The following is a 23,317-nucleotide window of genomic DNA, read 5'->3' as shown; positions in this document are numbered from 1 at the left end:
AAACCACCTGGGAAGAACATGGAGCAGCAAATCCTGCAATGGCAGCATGCTTCCAGGTTTTCTGCATTGTTTCAATATAAAGGTCACTTTAAAGGTGGAAACTTCTGTCATAACAAAGTAATGGAAGGTGTAACCCCCATCCTGCTCCCTACAAACCCCTCCAGTTGTGATTAACATTATTCACAGTTAAGTGGCCACCATTAGAACTTTGATACAGGCAAGATAAAATATATTGAAGTGATGATTATCTGCAGAAAGCTGCATTTTCTTAATTAAGAACCAAAACCTGAGAGTTTGAACTTGAGCTGTAAGAATTTGAAGCTGTCAGCAGAAGACTCTTGTTCCTCGTATATCCCAAGGATATTGACATTAAATTCTGCCTGGAAAGGGTTCTTTATTTATTCTCATCTCCCTCAGAGACAAAGACATAAAACAGAACTCCCAGCTCTCAGGAAGTGAAGCTCAGATAATGAAAACTTGGTTCCCCATGTGGCTGAGCCATCCCAACCCATCCCATCTCACTGGGCTGGACAGGAAATTCAGCTTCTACCCAGGGGACTTTCCAAAGCATGAATGAAGATGTGTTTTCTGTCAGCAGCCAGCACTCCCTGAGGAGCAGAGCTCCATGGCCAGCCCAGCTCTGCTGCACACACACACCTGTGTATCCTGGAGCTGGGATTCCAGACTGGCTGCATCCTTGGCAAACTTGATCCCTTTCTTCTCTGCCTCCTCCAGCAGACTGGAGACATTGTCCAGCTCATTCTGCAAGGCAAGCAGCCCAAAGGTGAGAGCTCAGCCCAAATCCCCCTGGGGCTGGAGCTGCACAGCACAGAGCCTCAGCAAACTCCAGGCACAGAGCACAACAGAGGGAGACAGCAAGCTAAAACCACTGAGGTTTGGCCACAAAACAGGAAATTGAATGTCAGTCCTGAGGTGCAGTAGCAAAACCAGAGCCAGGCTATTGAGCTCTGATATTCAGCACTTTGCTCTCATCCCTGCATTCACATTTTAATGCTGTTTTTAATTCTAGCACCATCTATTTCATGCAAGCATTAATTCAGGGATCATTAGGGTGGCAGCTGGGCCTGAAGCATCTCTGAAAGAGGAAAGGTCACTGCCAGGTACCAGCTCATTATTTTGGGCTACACTGCTTTTATATACACTGAGAGGCAGCCTGAGAGCTTCCCCCAGAGAGCTGGGCCATTCCCTCTGGGAGAGCTTCACCTGCATTTACCTGAAGCCCTCATTGCTGGGGTTCAGAGTCACCCACGGCTGCATTTGGCCTCTTTGCTCCATTGCCCAGGAAAATGGGCTGTGCTTGCACCCCCTCCCTGCCAGGCTCCCAGCCTGGAGCACCAAACCCAGCTGTGGCCACCACCAATTTTTGTTCATCCCTATGGAAAAGCTCAGCCCAGTCTGCTCAGTCCCCAGCCAAGGCAAACCCATCAAAGCCACTGCAACTCTCACACTGCCCAGGACTGATGTCACACAGCCCAGGACTGATGTCACACAGCCCAGCAATGATGTCACACAGCCCAGCAATGATGTCACACAGACCAGAAATGATGTCACACTGCTCAGGATTGATGTCACACAGCCCAGGACTCATGTCACACATTTCAGGATTGATGTCACACAGCTCAGGACTGATGTCACAGCACCACTTTGAGGCCTCCCAGGTCCACGAGAGCCCTTGCTGAGTTCACCTCCCACATCAGGTCATTTCTGCACATGATTTTCCAGGATTTTAGTATTCCAAGAGCCTTACCTGCAGCTTGTTTGCCTTCTCAGCCAGCTCCAACCTGAGCCTCTCCCCTTCTGACACCTTTGCAGTCAGCTCCTGCACCTGAGCATCGAGTTTCTTCCTCTTGTGCTCAGACTCTGCCTTGACCTGCTGCAGTACCTTCACCTCACAGGCCAGCTCCTTGTTGTCAGACTCCAAGCCCTGCTTGTTCTTTTCAAGGTTTGCTTTGAACTGGGGAAGACAAAAGGGGAGAAGTTCAGCTCTGTGGTGCAGGTGAATGTTTCCAGCTACAGGTGATAGTGCAGATCAGGCGCCATGCTCAGCAGTGAATGAAATGCTGCTGAGGAACATTCTGGGTGTCAGCAAAGGCTGAGGAACCCGGGCTGCTCTGCCCCAGGTGAGGGTGAGGAGCAGCAGGGCAGGATCTGGGCTGGCAGCCCTGGAAATGACTGTTTTGGTAGCACTGCAAGGAGGAAGGAATGTGCCCATTTACAGCTCAGCATGGCTCATCTCACAGAAACAAAGGGAAGATATGAACCAAGGCTGCCCTGATTTGAGTGGGCAGAGCAGCCTGGAAGTGCAGAACAGAGCAATTCTCAGCTCTGCACTGCCATTTGTCAGAAGCCTTTCACAAAGCAGTCACTGGCACCAGGGATGTTTAAGTGTCATTTCTGCCACATCCCCAGAGCTGACATCATCTTGTCACAGGAGCTTTGTTTCAGATTGCAGGGTATTTTTCCATCTTTTCATGCTCTTATTGAGAATATTGATTGAATAAGGAGCAGAAGACATGCAGAAGATTTTCAGGTGAATAAAGCTGGTGAAAATCATACTTTAACTACTACATTTCTCACTTAATTTAGAATGCTAAGGAAGCTTGTGCAGTATTCACAATACATAAAAACACCACCACAGGACAGGAACTGTCCACACACACATTTGTGAATGATCCCAGGTGTAATTTCAAAAACCAGACGCTTCTTTTTTTGGAAGAATTCTCCTTCTGAACAAGACCAGGAGCTGTGATCCACCTGTGCCTCCTGCTGCTGGTCACCAGAGGACACAGCACTGATGTGCTGCTGAATAGCAGCATGTCAAACCAACATGAGAAATCTCAACAGCTGGGATGGACTTTGAGAGGCCAGCTTAGCTCTGTGAGCATGGAAAGCTCAGCTCAGGGCTCCTGGAAGGAACCACACTGCCTATGGTATTTATAATATATAATATTATATTATATATAATATAATTTATATTATATTATATATATTATATTATATTATATATATTATATTATATTATATTATATTATATTATATTATATTATATTATATTATATTATATTATATTATATTATATTATATTATATTATATTATATTACATTACATTACATTATATTATATATTGTATATTATATTATATTATAATTATATATATAATTTATATAATCTATTATTATATACATATAATAACCCCTGAAGCAGAAAGTTCCTTTTCCTCTCACCCTTTTGGCCTGTTCAAGCTGCTCAGAGAGCTCCTCCAGGGCAGTGGCATGCCTCTGCCTGATCTCCTGGATCTGGGCTTCGTGGTTTTTGGTTTCCTCCTCAATTGCTTTCTTCAGCTCAGCCACCTCCTGCTCTCGCTTTGTCCTGGAGGAAGCACAAAGGGTCACCCAAAAATCAGCATTTCAGGTTTTAGAAATCGCAGCTGAATCTCAGTGGTGCTTTCTTACACAGACCACGACCCTACCTCAGCTCTTGCTGTGCTGCAGTGGTGTCCAAAGTATCCTCCAGTTCAGTTTTCAAAGCCTCCAGCTCTTCACTCAGATCCCTTTTCTGCTTTTCTGCCTTGTTCCTCGATGCCTTCTCAGACTCCAGATCCTCCTGGAGCTCTGCAATCTGAGCCTGCAGCTCCCTGATCACCTTCAGGGCATTGTTCTTCTGCACTGCTTCCTCATCCCCCCTGTCAAACAGGCACCACGCTTACTGGGGCTGCACCTCCTCAGAACCTCCTGCTTAAATTAGCTACAAACACAGCCCAACTCTGCCACTGGAATAAAATAAATACCAGCATTTATCGAATGGTTGGATTGGAACCCTAAACATCTCAAATTGCCACCCTTCATGGGCTGGGACACCTTCCCAGGCTGCTCCAAGCCCTGTCCAGCCTGGACACCTGCAGGGATGGATCAAAGGTACCACAGATAAAGCCAAGATGCACTATCAGGATTACCAAGTTTTACTTTACAGTCAGCTATTCCAATTTTGTAGACCTCAACACTGCCCCAGAAATGTTCCATCTGTAGAGTTTTCTCTTCCTGCAAAATTATACTTTAGAAAGACAGGTGGTGCTCAGCCCAACATGGGATTGCAGGAGTATCACACAAACCCAGAGAAAGTCTGTGCTGCCCAGCACTTTTTTAACAAGAAACACACATTTTTCCCTCCTGAGGCTGAATTTTGGGAGATTAAAAAAGCTTCCAGAGCCCAAACACTGCTATATCACATGAAACTTCTCCTTTGTGCAGGTTTGCAGAGCCAGGATGCTGAGGGATCCCTGAATTTCTGTAGATTTGCCATTTCTGTGCCCAGCACAGGGCTCCAGAGCTGGGGAAATTCACTTTGGGGGAGCAGCTTTGCCCCACTCTGACCTGGCCATAGCAGCCTGCAGCTCCTCCTCCTTCTTGGCCAGCTGGATCTTCAGCTCCTCAATCTGGGCTTGCAGCTCAGCTATTTGGTCCTGCAGGTCTGTAGTTTCCCCATCCAGTTTTCTTTTAGCTTTTTCCAGCTCCTGGCGGGTCTTCTCCTCCTTTTTCAGGCGTTCTAAAGGAAGCACAGAATTAAATTCCTGTGGAATTGTCCCTCTTGTCACCCCCAGGGACTCTGGGGTGGCAGGAAGGGTGGGAAGTTGAATTTATGCTGCCTCAATTCTTTCTCCAGCCTGCAGAAAAATGAAATAGCAAAGGAGAACTGCCATGATTTAGCCAGAAAGTCGGGTGAAAAGTCTCTGACAACTGTGAATAGTCTGAGATGAGGCCACAGAAACATCTTGGTAGAAAATAAGGAGTGGGATCTGACAGAGCAGCTTGAGCTGTTAGGCCAGATAATCCCAGACATCAACACCCAAAAAAGAAGACAAACTGTGGGCTGGAACAATTGCATGGCTTTGGAAGGGCTAGGCCACACTCCAAAAATCTGCTGGAAAATGGCATAGCTTAAAGTAAACTTGAATAAACCATTTTACAAGAGTTTGTGCTGTTTAATCACATCCCATCAATATTCAGCAAAACTCTGCAGCCCTGAGAGCTCCCTCCCAGGGATTTATTGGGCAGCTGGGATATCCAGCCCTGAGGAGCTCTTTGGGACAGGCACCCCCCAGCAGGGCCACAGCAACCTCAGCTGTCACTGGGACATTTTCTGAAAAATCCCTTTGCAGGATTTCTTCTCCCGGGAAGCCGAGAAGCCTCAGAGAAAAATGTAAATAATAATTATCTGATTGCTTCTCCTGTGTTTGGCTGCTTTGGAATGTGGTCTGGAGATGGTTTACCAACAGGTGCATGTTTGATTGGTTTCCTGTGAATTGTTTTTACTTAATGACCAATCACCATCAGCTGTGTGGGACTCTGAGGAGTCAGTCACGAGCTTTTCATTACCATTCTCGTTCAGCCTTCTGATGTATCTATCCTCTCTTTTTCTCAAGTATAGTTTTAGTATACATGATATGATTATGATATGATATGATATAATATAATATAATATAATATAATATAATATAATATAATATATAATATAATATAATATAATATAATATAATATAATATAATATAATATAATATAATATAATATAATATAATATAATATAATATAATATAATATAATATAATATAATATAATATAATATAATATAATATAATATAATATAATATTCACAGCCTCAGCCCAGATCTAAGGGCATAAATGGCACAAATGTACAATTCTGAGTGACTGCAGGAGTTCATTCCCTTTTTCAGTCCGTTGTGGCTCTTCAGTGCAGAGATTTCCCTCACACCCTTCCCAAAGCTCCTTCTGGACAGGATGGAAAGGGAGCCCTGCTCAGGAACCACCTCAGGGCCACCCTGGGCTCTTTGGGGTTCTCCAGACAACCTAAGGTAACTCTGCTTTTCTCCAAGCAGTTTCACATTCCCAAAGATTTGTACTTTCCCCTCTGTTTTTACATGAAGTTCCTGGTGGGTGACACTTACAGCAGTGTCACAAGACTCAGTTTTGTAATTCAGAGAGTTCCCAGCAAACTGAATTAATTTTTTTCCCCAAATATCAGTGCCTAGCAGTGCCAAGACTCTAGCAGAGAGACCTTAATGGCTTCTTGAGTCATCTCCAAGAGTAAATATCATTTTACTCTGCTTTCCTAGCCAAGAAATTGCATGCCTTAAATATAAATTTTAATTTCCACTTCTAAGGTCATCAGTCTTGGACTGGCTCTGTAACCAAACACATCTGTCACGTTCCTAGTCCTGATTTAAGCACAGAGCTACTCCAGCATTATTTTCCAGTGAGTAAAGCTTGCTTAGACCCACCTTGGAGTCTCTGAATGAACAGTCAAAGACAAGGCTCATCAATCACTGCTCCCCCTGTCAGCTCAACACCTGCCTGCACAGATAAGGTGAAACTCTGACGTCCTTCCAGAAGCACATCAGCCTCAAAATATGCACTGAGACAGGCCCCAGCACACCAAGTGCAAGAGCCATTCCCAAATTAGGGCTCAGAGAACAACTTTCTCTATTATTTTGCAACTTTGACTTGGCAGCTCGTTAATGTTGCGCAGTATCTATAGTAATGAAAATAAAACAACACAAAATCAAGAAGGGTTGCATATGGGGCAGGTTTAACTTGTGACAACACTGGCAAAACAACCAGAAATAAATGGCTTAAGGAATGGAGCCATTTTAGATGGAATCATGGAATGGTTTGGGTTGTAGGAGACCTTAAAGCTCAGCTCATTCTTTGGGCAGGACACCTTCCACTAGAGCAGGCTGCTCAATAAAATAAAACACTACAAAATAAAATATATCTATAAATATAATGAAGATAAATATTTAAGAAAAGCAAAACAATTGGGATTTGCTTATTGAAACACAATCCTGGAAGCCTAAAGAGTGCCTGCTGCCATTCCTGCAGGAACACACTGCTCTGGTGTTAGAGGAAAATGGGAGAAGCTTCCAGGAGCCAGGATGTTTTCCCCTGGTGTTAATGGATACAGGCAAGAGCAGGAATTTCTGAGTGTGTCTATAAAGGATTCTCAAAAATGAAAACCTGACAAGCTGAACAGAACTGAGCAGGCAGATGCAGCAAGCCTTGCCAGAGACACACATTTCCCCCAGGAGCTGCCTGGAGCAGCAGCTCTGGCTGTGCCCAGCTCAGATCCTGCCCCAGGGGATCCATCCCCTCCTGGCTGCCCCCAGGCCGTTCCAGGCACAACAAACCTTCCAAGTCTGTGATCATCATCTCCTGCTTGTTCTTCAGCTTGGCCAAGTTTTTGGCTTTTTCTTCTTCTTCAGCCAGCTGAGAAGAGCACTCAGCAATCCTATCCTCCATCAGCTTCTTTTCCTGGGAGGAGAGAGGAGAGGGAAAATAACTTCAAAATAACTTCAACAGAGTCCCTGAGCAGTGCAAATAAAGGAATGTACAGAACCCACAGAAGCTGTCAGACTGCACAAGGTTCTATTACACATTTTGTTTCTAATGCAGATTTTATTTCAATTGATTGCCAATGTCAAGGATCAACTGGAAGTGTTTGGAACCATGAACTCTTTATTTTCCAAGAGAGACCTGGAATTCAGCACGCAGCAGGCCTGGCTTTAGGACAGCACTGGGAATCTGTTTGCAGAGAACAATGGCAGCTATAAACCACTTTTCCAGCTCTAAGATTTGGGAGAGTCATGGAACTGGGAAGTGTGCATGACAAACTCCCTCTGGAACGTCAGCCCAAACTCCTCTCCAGTGTCTCACATCCCAGAGGTGTCCCAGACCCTGTGACAGCAGCTTTGGGAGCTGTCCCTTGGCACCTCCACCCTGCACACTGCTCCCACCTTCAGAAATTTGGAATTTTGGTCCTCCAACAGCAGGATCTCCTCCTCCATCTTCTTGATCTTTGCTTCAGCTGTCACTTTTTCAAGCTGCAGCTTCTGCCGAGCTCCCTCCTCCTCATCAAGCTGTTCCTCCAGGTCCTGGGAACAGAGACAACTGCAGCTGAGCATTTTCCAGGTTATCCAGGTGGTAACTTAGGCTTTTTGAACTTAGTGACAAAGATGTGTTATTTTGAAAAGCCTCTTGCCCTAACACACACCAAACCCACACTTCCTTTGTCAGATTCATTTACAGGATCAATGATCTGGTGAGCAAGGAAGGGCCATGGGATGCACATGGAATTTTTGATGCTCTGGATTGCAGCTTTGGGTGAAATAAATGTGCTCTCTAGGAAACACAAACTCACTGCCACAGGCTTCACCTTCCTCATTCCAACTATAAAATAAAAAATCTGTAATTAATGACAGCCAATCAGATCAGGCTGATTGCTCAGAGGCTTCCCAGCACACTGCAGCTGAATGGGGCACCTGGTGGAAAACCAGCAGGGTCTGGGAAGAGATTCCACAGGAAACAACTCTCCTTATTTCAGTATCACAGCTGAGCCAGTCCAGTTATTGACACAAAGAGTCAAAAAGCAATAATGTCCTATGCTTCTGAGGATTTAAACATGATTCACTTAAATATGATTAACAGACATTTTTAAATTGTATCAAAAGCTGTGAGAAGTGGAGTTTATTCCCTCTTCAACTACTTTTAATATTTTTAAAGACAGGTAAGTTCTCAGCTACTCCCTTTTTCAGGGCCACCATTATTTAAAAGGAAGCATCTAAATAATCTGATTTTCAAAAACACCTCAATCAAGTAACCTAATTGTCTTAGTGAAGTCAAAGGAGTCATTTCCTTCATGATGTTCCCTGGATTTCAGTCCAAAAGGAACATTTCTCTCAGAAGGGAAGGGAAGGGAAGGGAAGGGAAGGGAAGGAAGGGAAGGAAGGGAAGGGAAGGGAAGGGAAGGGAAGGAAGGGAAGGGAAGGAAGGGAAGGAAGGGAAGGGAAGGAAGGGGAAGGGAAGGGAAGGGAAGGGAAGGAAGGGAAGGGAAGGGAAGGGAAGGGAAGGAAGGAAGGGAAGGGAGGGAAGGGAAGGGAAGGGAAGGGAAGGAAGGAAGAGAAGGAAGGAAGAGAAGAGAAGAGAAGGAAGAGAAGAGAAGAGAAGAGAAGAGAAGAGAAGAGAAGAGAAGAGAAGAGAAGAGAAGAGAAGAGAAGAGAAGAGAAGAGAAGAGAAGAGAAGAGAAGAGAAGAGAAGAGAAGAGAAGAGAAGAGAAGAGAAGAGAAGAGAAGAGAAGAGAAATCATTTTATTCCACTCAGGAGCCAAATTCCTCTATCCTGTAGAGGAGCTGAGGGAGCTTCCCATCCCACTTCCCCACCTGCAGTCACTGAGAGCCATACCTGGATATGGCCCTGCATCTTCTTCTTCTCATTCTGCAATATTTGGTTTCTTTCCTCCTCCTCCTCAACCCTGGACTCCAAATCATGGAGAATTTCTTCCAGCTCTTGCTTTTTGGCAGCCAAGCGAGCCCTCATCTCCTCAGCCTCTGCAAAGAGCTCTGTCTCAGCCTGGAGCTGCTCTGCAAGGATGTTCTTCTCCTCCAGCACCTGCAAATACAAAAGGCGGTGAAGCTTTCAAAATGACACTTCAGAGACTCTGGTGAGAGATCACACCTGTGACAGCCACAGAGGTACTTCAAGGCCACGCTGTGCTCCAGTTCCTGCCTCCCATGCCCACATCCCACACCAAGAGGCTTTAGCAGCAGCCCAGAGGACACCAGCTGTGGCATTTCCTGCAGAGTGGCAGGGCAGTGCCATGGGCTGATCCTGGCACCTCTGGCCAGTCCCAGTCCCCATCCCTGAGGATGCCACTTGTCACTGGGCACGGAGGCACTGCCTGCCAGCCCTGGAGTGCCCCCACCCGCTGAGGGTCCATCCATCAGCTCCTTGTCTCTCCAGGTGACACTGGAACTGCTCTTCCTTTATTCACCAAATTTCTGCCAGCACAGAAAGCCACCAGATCTGCAGAGCTGCCCCAAGTGCTTGCCCACAGCCTGCCCAGCCCAGGCACAGAATGAAACTGCCACTGAATTTCTCCTGTAAACCAGGGAAGGCCACAAAATCAGGTTTTGTTTTGGTAAGATGTTTCTGCATCTCTATTCCACATTCCAATGCTGTATCTTCCTATTCCACACTCCAGCAGAGTGGGAATCAGCTCACCTGACCCTCCTTGGCTCCCTCACATGGGCCAGAGCACAATAATCCATGTCCTGCATATCAAAAGCTGATCTTGGACACAAACCTGTTGATGTTTCCTTTCCATTTCCTCCAGCTCTGCCTCCACTTTTGTCTGTTTTTCTTTCACCTTCATCAGCTCCTCATCCTTGGCTTGAAGCTCTTCTTCCTGACGAGTGACCTGCAGAAGAGGCTTCACCTGCACAGGTGGGAAATGAAGATGTGAGAGCCTGCACTCAGCTCTTTATAGGTGAATGGAACAGAAAAGAAAGAACAGAAGGAACCTTGGTGAAGACTCTCCACCACTGCCAGTGCCTCAGCTTCAAATATGCAGCACAATTCCTCTGCAGGATTTTCAGTGCACTCAGCTGCTGCTGCTTCTTTGCAAAGGCCCTGAAGACAGCGAGAAGTTAAATAAATAAATGTGTTAAATACAGCTGACCATCATTTAATTTTTAGGTTACCCAACCCTACAACACTTACAGACAGTAAATAGGCTTATAAATAATTTCAGTAACTACAGTGAATTTATGAGTTCTTGCTCCTATAGAGTCAGAGCAAGAGCTGCAGTCACCATTTCCAATAATTAAAAATTCTGTTTTCCCTTACTCTCAACAGGTTTTTTTCTTAAAAAGACAAAATCAGGATGGATTTGCTACTTTAATTTTTAAAAAGCAGCTTTCCAAAGAACTTCCAGGAACCTCCAGTGGGACAGGAGGAGAGACAAAGGAATTTGCAGCCACTGTGAAGGGCTGTGTGTGCCACAAAGGCAAGAGCAGGGAAAGGAGATATTCTTGAGGAATGAAGGTGCAAATTCTCCCCAGGCAAAAATCCTCTTAATACCCAGGGTACAATTACAGTCCCTCAGGCAACACACTCAAAATCTCTCCTGAAATTCAAGTTTTAAAGCACAGCTCCCTGTCAGAGAGGCTTGGGAGAGCCGAGGGAAGATCCAGTCCCAAAGCACACTCACTTCCTGGCCAGGTATCCCCTGCACACTGCCTGGAAGAAGATGATGATGTCTGTGATCTTCAGGTCCCTCTCTTCCTCCAGGTGTGCCAGGACTCCAGCTCGGAAGAAGATCTTGCTCTGTCCAATTCTGTACAAGTTGGGGTCCAGCTCCAAGGCTCTGATCTGAACACACAGGCAAGGGCATTGTTGTTACAGCAAGAAAAGGACAATTTTGGGGAATTTTTCAATGTTTAGACAATATTCAGCTATGAACACTTACCATACGCTCACAGGCTTGCTTACCATCCATGAAACCTTTGGGAATTGCATTGGGAGTGAGGATCTCATACCTGGAAGGCAAATGAAAAAACACCTTTACACTCAGCAATGAGCAATGTGATTTATAGTATAAACTTACAGCATAAATGAAAAAATACTTTTACCTTCAGCAATAAGCAGTGTGATTTATAGTATAAACTTAGTGATTTATAGCATAAACAATTAATCTTAACTAATTAACAATTAATCTTAACTAATTAACAATTGATAGCATAAACATTAAAAAAAGCACAGTTAGGGAATTCCTCCAGGAAGCTTTTCCAGCAGCCAGTTTTGGACTGTTTCCCTTGCCTACTGCCTTCAGAACAAACTGCAGCAGTTAAACACACAAGTTCACGGCCTCACAATCAGGTTTTGATTTTCTTTGAGCTGGGCTGGGAGAGAAGGGACGAATGTGGGGTCCCCAATTATTTAATAAGGAACTCAAAAGGCTCTTAAGAACTGAAAAGGCTGTTGCTGCTGCTGTTACCTCTGCCTGAATTCCTGGAACACGATCCTGTTTGGGAATCCCTGCCGACAAATCCTTATTCCTTCCAAAACCCCGTTGCACCGGAGCTGATCTAGAACCAGGTGTGGGTCCAGTTTTCCAGCCTGGACAAACCAAAACACAGATTATTTTAACTGGCATTAGTGGCAAACTGTACTTTCAGTTTTCCAGCCTGGACAAAACAAAACACAGATTCTTTTAATTGGTATTAAATGAATTATTAAATTAATTATAAAACTAATTTATATTATTAAATTATAAATGCAATCAATTAAATTATAGATTAAATAAATTAAATAAACTATAAATTAAATTGTATTATTAAAATAATTATTTCAGTGGCAAAGTGTCCTTTCAGTTTTCCAGCCTGGACAAAATAAAACACAGATTCTTTTAATTGGCATTAAATTAATTGCTAAATTAATTATAAAATTAATTTATATGATTAAATCATAAATTAAATAAATTAAATTATAAATGAAATCAATTAAATTATAAATTAAATAAATTAAATTAAATAAATTAAATAAATTAAATAAATTAAATAAATTAAATAAATTATAAATTATAAATTAAATTATATTATTAAATTAATTATTACAGTGGCAAAGTGTACTTTCAGTTTTCCAGGCCAGAAGGCAGCTGGGTGAGTCAGGGCACATGCAGGGAACTCTGAGCAGACGCTGCCCAGTGTGACAGCCCTGAGCGGAGAGGGAAGGCCCGGGCAGGACACAGGGCTCAGGGCAGGTGAGAACAAGGAGAAGCAAGCAGCAGGAGCGGCCTGCAGCCCCTACCCTCTTCTCGTGGTTGGGGATGATGCAGCGCACGAAGTTGGGGTTGGTGTTGCGCAGCGTGGCCATCAGCTTGGTCAGGGACTCCTTGTAGAGCTGGCCCACGGTGCGGAACATGCCCTTCTTGGTCTTGTAGGCTGAGCCAAAGGCCGTCTCCGTGATGCCCGTCACCTGGTCCAGCCCCACGATGCGATCCACTGCGGGGGACAAGAGGCAAGGGCTGAGCGGCTCCCCGAGGGGTGGGCAGGGTGGCCCTGGTGGCCCTGGTGGCACGGGAGCAGCAGCAGAAGCCGGGGACAGCGCTGGCGGGCGAGGCGGCGCAGCGGGACCGCGACACAAGCTCGGGGACCAACAGCCACGGACTCATCCAGCACAGGAGTGCAGCTTCAGGAGGTACAGGCTGAAATATCCAGCTCTTTACCTGCAGTTCTACATGACCAGGAAAGCTGTTTCTGTGTTTAAATCACTTTGTAGAGAGGTGAATGCCAGCTCGCAGGCAGCTCTCTGTCTGAGTCCTTACAGTGCACAGTGTTCATGGGTTCAACATTTGGAATTACACATCTGTGCATGGAAAGTCACTTTTGACATAGAATAGGTTAAATACAATGGGTTAAACCTGAGTTTACTTCATCTTTCAATAGAGATTTCCAGAAGAGTTGGAAATAGTGTTACTTCAGGGACAAGAGGGGAAAAAGTATCTGCCAGACTTGTGCTCAGCTGCTATTTGGGAGATTCTTCCCATTTTTAAATACACTTGCAAAAATCTCCCTGCCCAAAAGACAAGTTTCTAACCAGGAAAACTCACCAAAGCACTTCCAAGCTGTCTTTAATAAACCATCACAATAAAGATTTGTCTTTGATTTTTTGGAACATTTTGGGTAAGGATCTCAAGGGTTTGGTTTTCAGAAGCACAGTTAGAAATGTGAGTGCCATTATTAAAACCTTGAAGGTGATTCCACGTGCATGTCAAGGATTGTTAAACAGTTCACTAAAAGATACACAGGTGGTTTAACACCTCACTAATTACAGCTGGTGCTTCTTAGGACTGAGCAGATCCCAACATTTGTGGGTTCTCCATGAAATCCAAGCTGGGCAGCCAGAAACAAAAATCTGTTTGTAGGCTACAGCTTCAATTTTGTCACATTATCTTCAAATTCGTTCAAACCAAAGCAGAGGGAATTATGCTTTATTACCAGAATTATCTGACAAATAAGGGACACTATTTAACTTCTTCCCAATATTCAACTGGTCAAAGGTCTATTAAAAAAAAAAAAAAGGGAAAATTAAAAGCAGAGAAACATAGGGCAGCAAATTTGAATAATCAGTTTTAAGTCTTGTGTGTAGAGCAGAGCCTGGATCCTCCACAAGGTTTTGAACACAAGAATTAAACTTACTAAAGTTGGAGAAATAAGTAGGTGATAAGGTGTTTATAAGGTCACATCCCAAATATTGGTTTTAAAGCAGAATTCAGTCCCAAATCAGACATGGGACAGAGACTACAGGAGTCAGTTTTATAGGGGATGAAGTGATTGCCAATATTGGAAACCTGCACCCACCAGGCCCCACTAAGGACTGCAACCACTCAGCTCTGTTTCACCTTGTACTTCCTACAATTTGGCAAAGATCTGATCCTGCAGTTTTGTGTTGCTCCCCTCTGTGCTCCAGCTCTACGAGGGTGATTTATATTCCAAACAGGATGACTGGAGTTAAATGTGAGCTCTGCCTAAAGGTTTAAAGCATGAACTGCATGACTGGGCCATCACCGCTGGCTGGAGCCCCTGGATCAAAGCTCTGCAGGAATTCCTTTGGGAACATCCCTGGTTTCCTCAGGGATGGGATGTATGAGGAGTGGTGAGAGACAAACCCAAAATCTGAGGCACAACCTTCACATCCGTGTGTTTCTAAACTTGGGGAGAGGAATCCAAGAAGGACAAGGAAGTTGAACTAAATATCTAAAGTGTCTTCAAAAACATTCCAAGTGCATTTATGGATTTCTCAATACCCCAAAAAACATCTGCAGCTTATATAAATATTAAAATTAATAGGCTTTTAAATAAAAGGACAATTCCAACAAGGCTGGAAGAAGTTTATTTCACTTTCTACCCCCACTAAAACTGCAGCACTCATCCTGATACTTTCTTGAGCTCTCCTCCCAAAAGGACACAGCCATGTCCTAAAACAACCCAGAGTTTTGTCAATGTTGGACTGCAGAAAGAAGCTTGATAGTGTTCCAAAGCTTTTGCATTCTCTCAAATGCTTGCAGCTACCAGAATTGTCACTTTTAGAGGCAATTCTACATCTCCTCATGGAACCAGGAAGCAACAAACCTTTTCATCTGCAATGCAAAACTGGAGATGCTTTGTGTGTGTGCAGCAGCAGCTGGACAGGAATGCACTGGGGGCCCCAGGGGGGCTGGGCTGGGGGTTTACCTAAATTCAGCATGAAATGAGAAGTTCATGCAAGCCTACGAGCAAAAATGGTTCTCCTGGAGGTACAACAGCCCTGCCTTTAGTAGGCCTAGTGTTTTATATCCATTCACCTGGTGGCTCATGAAGACCAGAAATATTGTCATAGAAACAGGCTCTCTGAATATTCTGAATCTCTAAGGCAGAGAAACAGCAGAAACACAAAGACAGAAGAGCAGATACACAAGACACTTGAGTTAGTAAAAACAACAGGTTCATCAATTGCAAACACACTTCACTGTGCCACAACATATCCCATGCACATTTCAATGGTCTGTGGGAACAGGGTGTGAGGATTTGGACCAAAACACAATTGCTCTGTGTGTGTCCTCCAAGGGAAAGGGGCAGATCCCCAACCAAAAAGTTCTTTACAGATTCATTAGAGCTGCTCTCTCTGGCTGCCCAAACAGGGAAACTCACATTAACCTCCAGCACCACCTAAATCACAAGCTGCATTTCCTCCTCAAGTAACAAACTGCAAGGTTTATATCCTGTGACATGTAAATATGCTCTAATCAGTAGACTATGATGTTAAAAAGCAGAATAGAAAAGTCCCTGCTAAGTATTTATGTGGCTATTTCTGCTTTTTGGAGTCATTTGGTGCAAGTACTGATAAATACTTCCAGGTGATGGGCAGGTAACCTGGCTGAGCAGCAGTGTGCAGTTAGAACAGGATTTGATCTTAATCTCAGCACTGCTACAGCTGCTCTTGCAATGAATTTTAGGAGATGTGGATTTCCAGAGTACCACCCACCCCTGCACAGGAAATAACTGCGCTGGTGCTCACTGAGACAGTGTTTACAATGCTTTACCAACAGCAAGAACCACCCCAGCTGTTCACACTCAGGACTCCACTGCAGCAAGTCCCAACCAAGAGTTCTGGACAAGATTCCACACGGAATTGGACACAGAGCAACAAGTAATAAGTGAGCATCAGTTCCAGTAATGAACATGAGAAGCAGCTACTCAGAAATGGTACATGTGCAAGGGACCAGAGGTGCAACTCAGCTTCCTTGGTGGACTTTGGGCACTAAGTAAGAGAGAAAATGCTGTAGGGATTTACAATGGAGAAGTGGAGGGTGAGGAAGGAACAGGCATTAAGAAAACCTCAAACAACTCATCCAGCAAGGTGAAACCACCAACAATCTGTGCTCAGAGCTCTCTTACCATCCTTCCAAAGCTCAGCCACGAATTTGTCCGAGGACTGGTGCAGGAGCGTGGCCACGTTGTCGTTCAGGGGGTCCATGTTCTTCATCAGCCACTCATCTGCCTTGTAGTCCACCTGCAGGGCAGCCAAGGGCTCAGGCTCAGAGCAAAGCCAGCCCCAGGTTTCCGTTTCTCAGCATCAAACACCAGAGGTGCTTTCCTCTCACTGCCCATGCTCAGGATCACCAAGGCTGGCAAAGACCTCCAGGCTCAGATCCAGCCCTGCCTGGTGCTCACATTTGCTGGCTGAGCCTCCTTAGGACAGCTCAAAGTTTGTCATGCTTTTGGAAGAGTAAATGGGGTTTTCTTTAAAATTCAGCAATCTGACTGCTTTCTTACTGACAGCTGTGTGTTATTTGCTGCCCAGTTTATTGCCAAAATAAGTTTCATTGTGAAGATGTAAAACCAGCTCTAGGACAGACACCAATTACTTTATCTAAATTACTGGAGAGTAAAGGATGTGCTGCAGCATGATTTTTTTAGAATTTCCCTACAGTATTTACATTTAAACACTTGGTCCTATACAGAAAACAAATTTCTTATCTTTGAAGGGCCAAACCTGTGGTTCCCAAATAAACCCCAGCTCAGCAGCTAAAAAATCATTGATACCAACCTGGGCTTCATCCCAACCCAGAGAGCCCTAAAATTCCCTAATTCCCTACAGAGATTCCCTAAAATCTCTGTAGACCACCATGGTTCTGCTCCAACCAAGGCAGAAGTTGTCTATTTTTGCATCCAGGCTTGGGAAGGAAAGCAGAGAACTTTCCCCAAACCAACCTTTCCAAACTAGAATTTAACGGTGAGCCCTTACCTTCCCTGCATAGTGAATAATGCAGAAGTCTGCTTTGTCCTTTAGCTGTCTTGGCTTTTGGAACTTGGAATGAGTTCCTTGCTCTTGGACCAATTTCTCCACAAATGTCTTGTCAGTAGCTTTAGGGAACCAGCATTCTTCATCCAGCAATGCCAACACACCAGGAGGATTTGCCTGAAAAGCAGGTTGAGAATGTGTTCATGTCTTATATATGTATATATATAATTTTCTTTTCTCAAAGTTTAATATTTCCAGTGCACCACTGAACATCACAATAAGGGTAGTGCAAAATGCTCCAAGCCTAATTCCAGTAAAACAAGCTGTGGGGGAGTCCAGGTCAGGAGGGATGTTATGGTTGAATCAAACAAACACATTCCAATATCCTTGGGGACACCACTGAGCTGGTCCATGCTGACCAGAGCCTTGCTTTGCAAGGAGTTCAGCTAAAAACCTTGGTTTGCAAGGGTTTATACTTAAAAGGTTCTGAGGGAATGCAAAGTTCACCCATTTGGTGAGAGATGTTTCCTGGCATCACACTAACAGAACAGCTGGGAGGGTACTGAGGTTTGCTTTGAAATTAATAAATAACTTGAGGTGTTTTAGGATATTCAGCTAAACATATGCACACTGAGGGCAGCCACACTTGTCCCCTGAGCCTGTTTGGAGGAGATTTTACCTTCCAAGCAGGCAGAACTTTCTCAGTTCCACACACAAAGTGCAGACCTTTGATAAGTGAAACAAGATTTCCCTTTTCCCACAGGGAAAGAGGAATGCAGCTTTTCTGCTGGTCAGGATGCACAGCAGCACTGGGAGCTCACCTGTACCCCAGGATACACAGAAACAGGCAGGAGGAGTACCTGCAGTGGCCCAGGTTTCATTTAAAAGGTTCTGAGATGGACAGAACAAACTTCAGGAGTCTCTGTTCTCCCCATCTGCTCCTCCTGCTCCTCAGCTTCCATGGATTGAGCAGCCAGAGGAGGATGTTAAAAACCAGTGACTAAAATCACTTTTGAGATCCTGTTTTCCTATTTGCAAGGCAATTTTCTGAGGGGAAACTCTACTCTACACAAAGTTTCAGGAATTTTGCTATTGATTTCCAATGAAGGAAGTCTACCACAAATCTTGGAAAAACTTTCTACCTGAGTCCCAAAGCTCCTACACCACAATGGCACAGTTTAATGACACTGACAGGATTAATGACTTCATTAGTACCAGGGAAAAAGATATAAAAATAACAGCTTCATATCTTGAGCTTAGTGTTTTACACTGACATAATGGCAAAATCCCCTCTGGATAAATCCTTTTATTAACAATACACGATATTTTAGATTTGAACCTCAGCATTCCAGTTAATTCCCTTTTAATGACAGCTCCACAAAGAAATGTCTCATTTGCAGGCAGCAAAAGACACAGTCAGCACTCCAAGCTCTCCTCCTCAGAGCATTATTCATGTGCAGACTTACAGGTCTTTCAATTAAGTCAATGCAAGGCTGCAGATCCAGGCCAAAATCAATGAAGTTCCACTCGATGCCCTCTCGCTGATATTCCTCTTGCTCCAGGATAAACATGGTGTGGTTGAACAACTGCTGCAGCTTCTCGTTGGTGTAGTTAATGCAGAGCTGCTCAAAGGAGTTCAGCTACAAAATAACATCAGTGTTCAAGAATGAGTCAGTGACAAGACACCGCAGATCTGGGAGGCAAAGATTTGACTTTATAAGGAAATTCTCCAAAACTTCGCGAGGTTCGAATGTAACGCAAAGAAAACTGGAAAGCAATTCTACCAATCTCCATGACATAAATTATAGTAGGAACAATTAAATTATAGTAGGAACAACTACCACACATAAAGAAGGATTAAAGATTAAATTGTGATTTTCTGGCACTGTAACTTTGGGCTGTTACACCCAAACCAACCCCTCGTGTAACCTTGGACCGTGCTGCTTTCGGTGCCTCTGCAGCTGCCCCGACCCCACAGAAACAGGAAAAGGAAAGCCTGAGCAGGGATATCTCCCTGTACCTCGAAGATCTCGAAGCCAGCAATGTCCAGGATGCCAATGAAGGAGGCTCCTTGGCGTTTGGTCCTGTCCAGGGCTTTGTTGATGCGGTGCACGAGCCAGCGGAACAGGCGCTCATAGGTGGCCTTTGCCAAGGCTTCCACTGCAAAGTCTGCCTGCAAACCCAAACAGGAACATTTATTTACCCTGGAAAAGCCATCAAAAGGACACAGACATGGATGTTATCACAAATAACTCGGTGAAGGAAGAAGCTGGATGGAGCTAATACCAGTGAGGAATGAAAACAAGCAGTAGGAACAGTTTGGAGTTCGATCAATGTTAAGAAAAATTTCTTCCTAAACTGTTCCATAAAAACAAAAGGTCTCCAAGTATTTGATAATGTCACAACATGAAAGGATGAAACCAGGAGAAAGTCAAGGAAATGGAAAGGTTTGTTCTATTCTACAGATGATTTTTACCATTTAAGAACATTTCACAAAGACACTAAAGCTTTAACAGAGCAGCAAACGCTCAGTTATCTTTGTTAGGAGCTAATGAGGACAAGGCAGCTTCCCTCGGCCTTTAAAGCACCTTTTAGAGCTCACCTGTTCTTTGCTCTGGGTTCTCTGGACCTTTCAGAGCTCACCTGTTCTTTGGTCTGGGCTTTCTGCACGTAGTCCCGGCCCACTTTGATGCGGGGGGTGAGGATGGCACGGGTGAACTCCATGACGTTCATTCCCAGCAGGTGGCAGAGCTTCTGTGCGACTGTGAGGGACAGAGGGACATGGGGACAGAGGGGACACAGAGACAGAGAGACATGGGGACACAGGGACACGGGGACGCAGGGACAGAGGGACAGAGGGACAAAGGGAGCACTGAGACTCTGCCCTGACACCTGGAGCAGCTCCTCACCAGGAGCTGGCATCTCAGGAGCCAGCACAGGCGCCCAGGTCAGTGCCCAGGTCAGTGCCCAGGTCAGCGCCAGCCTCAGGGGCTGTGCCCCAAGGCTGGCAGAGCTCTCCACAGAGACACAGCTGGATGGGCCTGGAGAGCAGGGAAAGGCTGGAATTCATCAGGGGCCAGCTCATTAACAGCTCATTTGGCTGCTCTGAAAGGGAACACATCCCTTTTCTGATCCTAGGAAAAAAGGACAGCATGGGGACATCACACATCAAATCCCCCATCCTAAAGGTGCCTGAAAACCTGGCTCAGGGCAGGCAGCTGTGCCAGCCCAAAGCAGGGCTGTGCCACCTTGTCAGGGAGCTGAGCACTCCTCAGGCCAGGCTGGCACAGTGGGAGGGCTCCCTGCCATGGCAGGGGGCTGAAATGGGATAACCTTTAACCCAAACCAGCCTGGCATTCCAACATTTCACACAGAACAACACCACAGGCATCAGAGCACTGCAACAGCAGGAGCCTCCTGATGTCATTTCATTATTTAAATGTGCATTACCCACACCAGCCCTACAGGCTCCTGCTGCATCAGTCCCTCCCCTGAACACGAGGCCCAGGAGCTTGGGTGGCTGTGATTCCACACTTCTAAAAATGACAGTGACACTGAAGGTATTTTTAGGTCCAGGGAAGTGTTGCCCTTTAGCAGGAAGCTCTCCACACCACCCAGTAAGAACTTGGCCCCTTATCTTTATCACCTGATAGTTTCTTTTACTGTCAAAATGAAAATAAAAAGCTGTTTTTTTCAAATCAGCATTGGAAAACAGATGTTCATACTAATATAGGAGAGTTTCTGCTGCATTATTTTTTTCTTTAGTATTAAGAAAACTATTATTGCTCTTTAATGTTGAGATTCTCTGTCTGGCCATATGTTCACTAGAAGGGTTCATGACCTGACACACAAGCAGTGAGATATGGAGAGTGTCACAAACTGAGCACTCTCCACTTGAGCCACAAACAGGAGCATTTCTGGGCTCTGAGCATACAAATCTGCACCAGCACATCAGATTAAAGTCACAACCTCAGGGGCCAAGCAGGAAGCGCTCTCAGGATCTTTAAAACAAACAAATAAAACAAGAACTTGGAAATATTACACAGCCAAGGGATGCTGTAAAGGATATTGCAGTGCAAGGAAGGAGGGTCCCAGAGCACCCCAAATACCACACTCAGCTCCTTGCATAACCCAGGGACACGGAGTTTATTGTCCCAGCCTTTCCAGTCAGTCACAAACTGTGCTTCAGGTGAGAATGATCCCAATAAACCACAGCAGGTGAGATCCCAGCCAATAATCCCAATAAATCAGAGCAGGTGAGATCCCAGCCAATAATCCCAATAAACCACAGCAGGTGAGAATGATCCCAATAAACCACAGCAGGTGAGAGTGATCCCAATAAACCACAGCAGGTGAGATCCTAGACAATGATCCCAATAAACCACAGCAGGTGAGAATGATTCCAATAAACCACAGCAGGTGAGATCCCAGCCAGTGATCCCAATAAACCACAGCAGGTGAGAATGATCCCAATAAACCACAGCAGGTGAGATCCCAGACAATGATCCCAATAAACCACAGCAGGTGAGATCCCAGCCAATAATCCAGAGCAGGTGGTAGAAGAGACCTCCAATATCACCAAGTTCACCCCCTGCCACAGGCAGGGCACCTCCTTGTTTGTTTGTAATGAGAAAGGACAATTTAAAATGTGGGACTGGAGAAAACCCTGATGTCCTGACCCATGTTTTATTACTGCTGGGGTTTGACAGAAGATTCTGAATTAATTACAAAGCCAAGATACTGAGGAGCTCCTATCAGAGGTGAACGTGAGGTTGCTTTGAACTTCTGCCCTCCCAGCAGCAAGGTCCCTTCCCAACCTGGTGAGCATGAACTGACTCTCCAAGCACAGCTTCTCCATTCTCCTGAGCCACAAAGGCTCTGTGGCTGCTCTGATAGCTGTACTTGAGCCCAGGATTTGTTTATCTCCATTTCCCATCTCCAGGGGAGAATTTGCTTGCCAGGTTCTTTGAATGGGTTCCCATCTCAGCGCCCACACAAACTCCTCCCACCCACAGAGGCAGTGCCTGACTGTGTCACACCCAGGCTCTGAGCAAGGGCAGTCCCTGGAGGGACACCCTGATTTCTGCAGAGGGTGCAGGGAAACGCTCACAATGGGATGTGACAAGAAAAGAGAGATCAGTTACCCTCAATTCCTTCAGAAAGATGCAATAACTTAGACCATATCACCAAATTCTTAAATACAAGAGGGCAAAAATATGTTTTAATTGTGATCTGAGCTTTTCATCCCTTTGGCTTTACAATTAGAATTTTGGATCCAGTACTATAAATATTCAAGAGTATCAATGTATTTATAGCCAGTGTTGTATTCAGAATTGATGTCTAAAAACCAATGGTAATGCAACTAAAGTCAAGAGAGCCAAGAAGCATCTCTATCTTTCCATTCCACATGGACCATGACCTGGGTGGGTTCTCTAAACCAGGAAAAGCCCAAAAAATTAACCCCACACCCATCTTTTCTCCCCATTGCAACACAGAAAGTGCCAAAAGCCAGGTCAGTAACTACTCACCTCTAACCTGGGCAGCACCCTCAGAAAGGACAATTTTGGGCTTTGCAAGTGACCCAGGTGCTCAGGAATTTGGGGCAGCCACAGAATGAGACCAGACAAGAAGCTGAGCTGTCCATGTCAGCAGCTCCTGGCAATGCGGGTTCCCCTGCCCCTCCAGTGATGCCAGCTCTCCAAACTGCCTCTCATGAGAACATTTCAAAGGCTGGCACTGCAGCCTTCAATAAAAACCTCACATGTGCCTCTCAGCAGCTTTTTTTTTTTTTTTTTTTTTTGGGGGGGGAAGAAATGTATCCTTCCAAATGCTGATTGCATTGCAGGCACTGATAAATTCAGTGTCAGCCACACTGCCAGGACACTCCAGAAAATGCAGCATTCCTGTCCTCAGCCACTGCACCAGGGAAGTTGTGCTTGGCTCCAGGGCTCTTATCATTGGCAACAAAACTGCTCTCAGCAACCAAAGCAAACAAACTGATTTAAGCATGAACTTCTTGCTAGGGCTTAAATCTTTGGAGAGAGCAATAAACAAGATTACAACCAAAATACTTGTTCCAAGCTTAGCAGCAATGCAAACAGCATCAATTCCCCCGATGGACATTGCATTTGTCTGCAGCAGGAGATGGAAGGGAGAGGTTTAGGA

The 23,317-nt window shown here is 44.9% G+C and overlaps 1 protein-coding gene across 1 annotated transcript in view; it reads right to left on the bottom strand.

The window, feature by feature from the left end:
- MYH10 (myosin heavy chain 10) overlaps positions 1-23,317 on the bottom strand; it is an 83,989-nt gene that overhangs the window by 10,312 nt on the left and 50,360 nt on the right. Inside the window, exons 11-29 of the mRNA XM_030962360.1 lie at positions 19,796-19,914; positions 19,173-19,325; positions 18,619-18,792; positions 17,156-17,329; positions 16,306-16,420; positions 12,677-12,870; positions 11,865-11,986; positions 11,337-11,406; positions 11,079-11,239; positions 10,390-10,498; positions 10,173-10,304; positions 9,272-9,478; positions 7,828-7,965; positions 7,222-7,345; positions 4,393-4,564; positions 3,492-3,704; positions 3,247-3,391; positions 1,769-1,975; positions 658-762 (exon numbers count right to left, since the gene is read on the bottom strand). Coding sequence (XP_030818220.1) covers positions 658-762; positions 1,769-1,975; positions 3,247-3,391; positions 3,492-3,704; positions 4,393-4,564; positions 7,222-7,345; positions 7,828-7,965; positions 9,272-9,478; positions 10,173-10,304; positions 10,390-10,498; positions 11,079-11,239; positions 11,337-11,406; positions 11,865-11,986; positions 12,677-12,870; positions 16,306-16,420; positions 17,156-17,329; positions 18,619-18,792; positions 19,173-19,325; positions 19,796-19,914 — 2,834 coding nt within the window. The remainder of the gene's footprint in view (positions 1-657; positions 763-1,768; positions 1,976-3,246; positions 3,392-3,491; positions 3,705-4,392; positions 4,565-7,221; positions 7,346-7,827; positions 7,966-9,271; positions 9,479-10,172; positions 10,305-10,389; positions 10,499-11,078; positions 11,240-11,336; positions 11,407-11,864; positions 11,987-12,676; positions 12,871-16,305; positions 16,421-17,155; positions 17,330-18,618; positions 18,793-19,172; positions 19,326-19,795; positions 19,915-23,317) is intronic.

The sequence above is a fragment of the Camarhynchus parvulus genome, chromosome 18 (genome assembly GCF_901933205.1).
Source record: "Camarhynchus parvulus chromosome 18, STF_HiC, whole genome shotgun sequence".
In the NCBI taxonomy this organism is placed as follows: Eukaryota; Metazoa; Chordata; class Aves; order Passeriformes; family Thraupidae; genus Camarhynchus; species Camarhynchus parvulus.
This window is presented reverse-complemented; position numbering and strand designations above follow the sequence as displayed.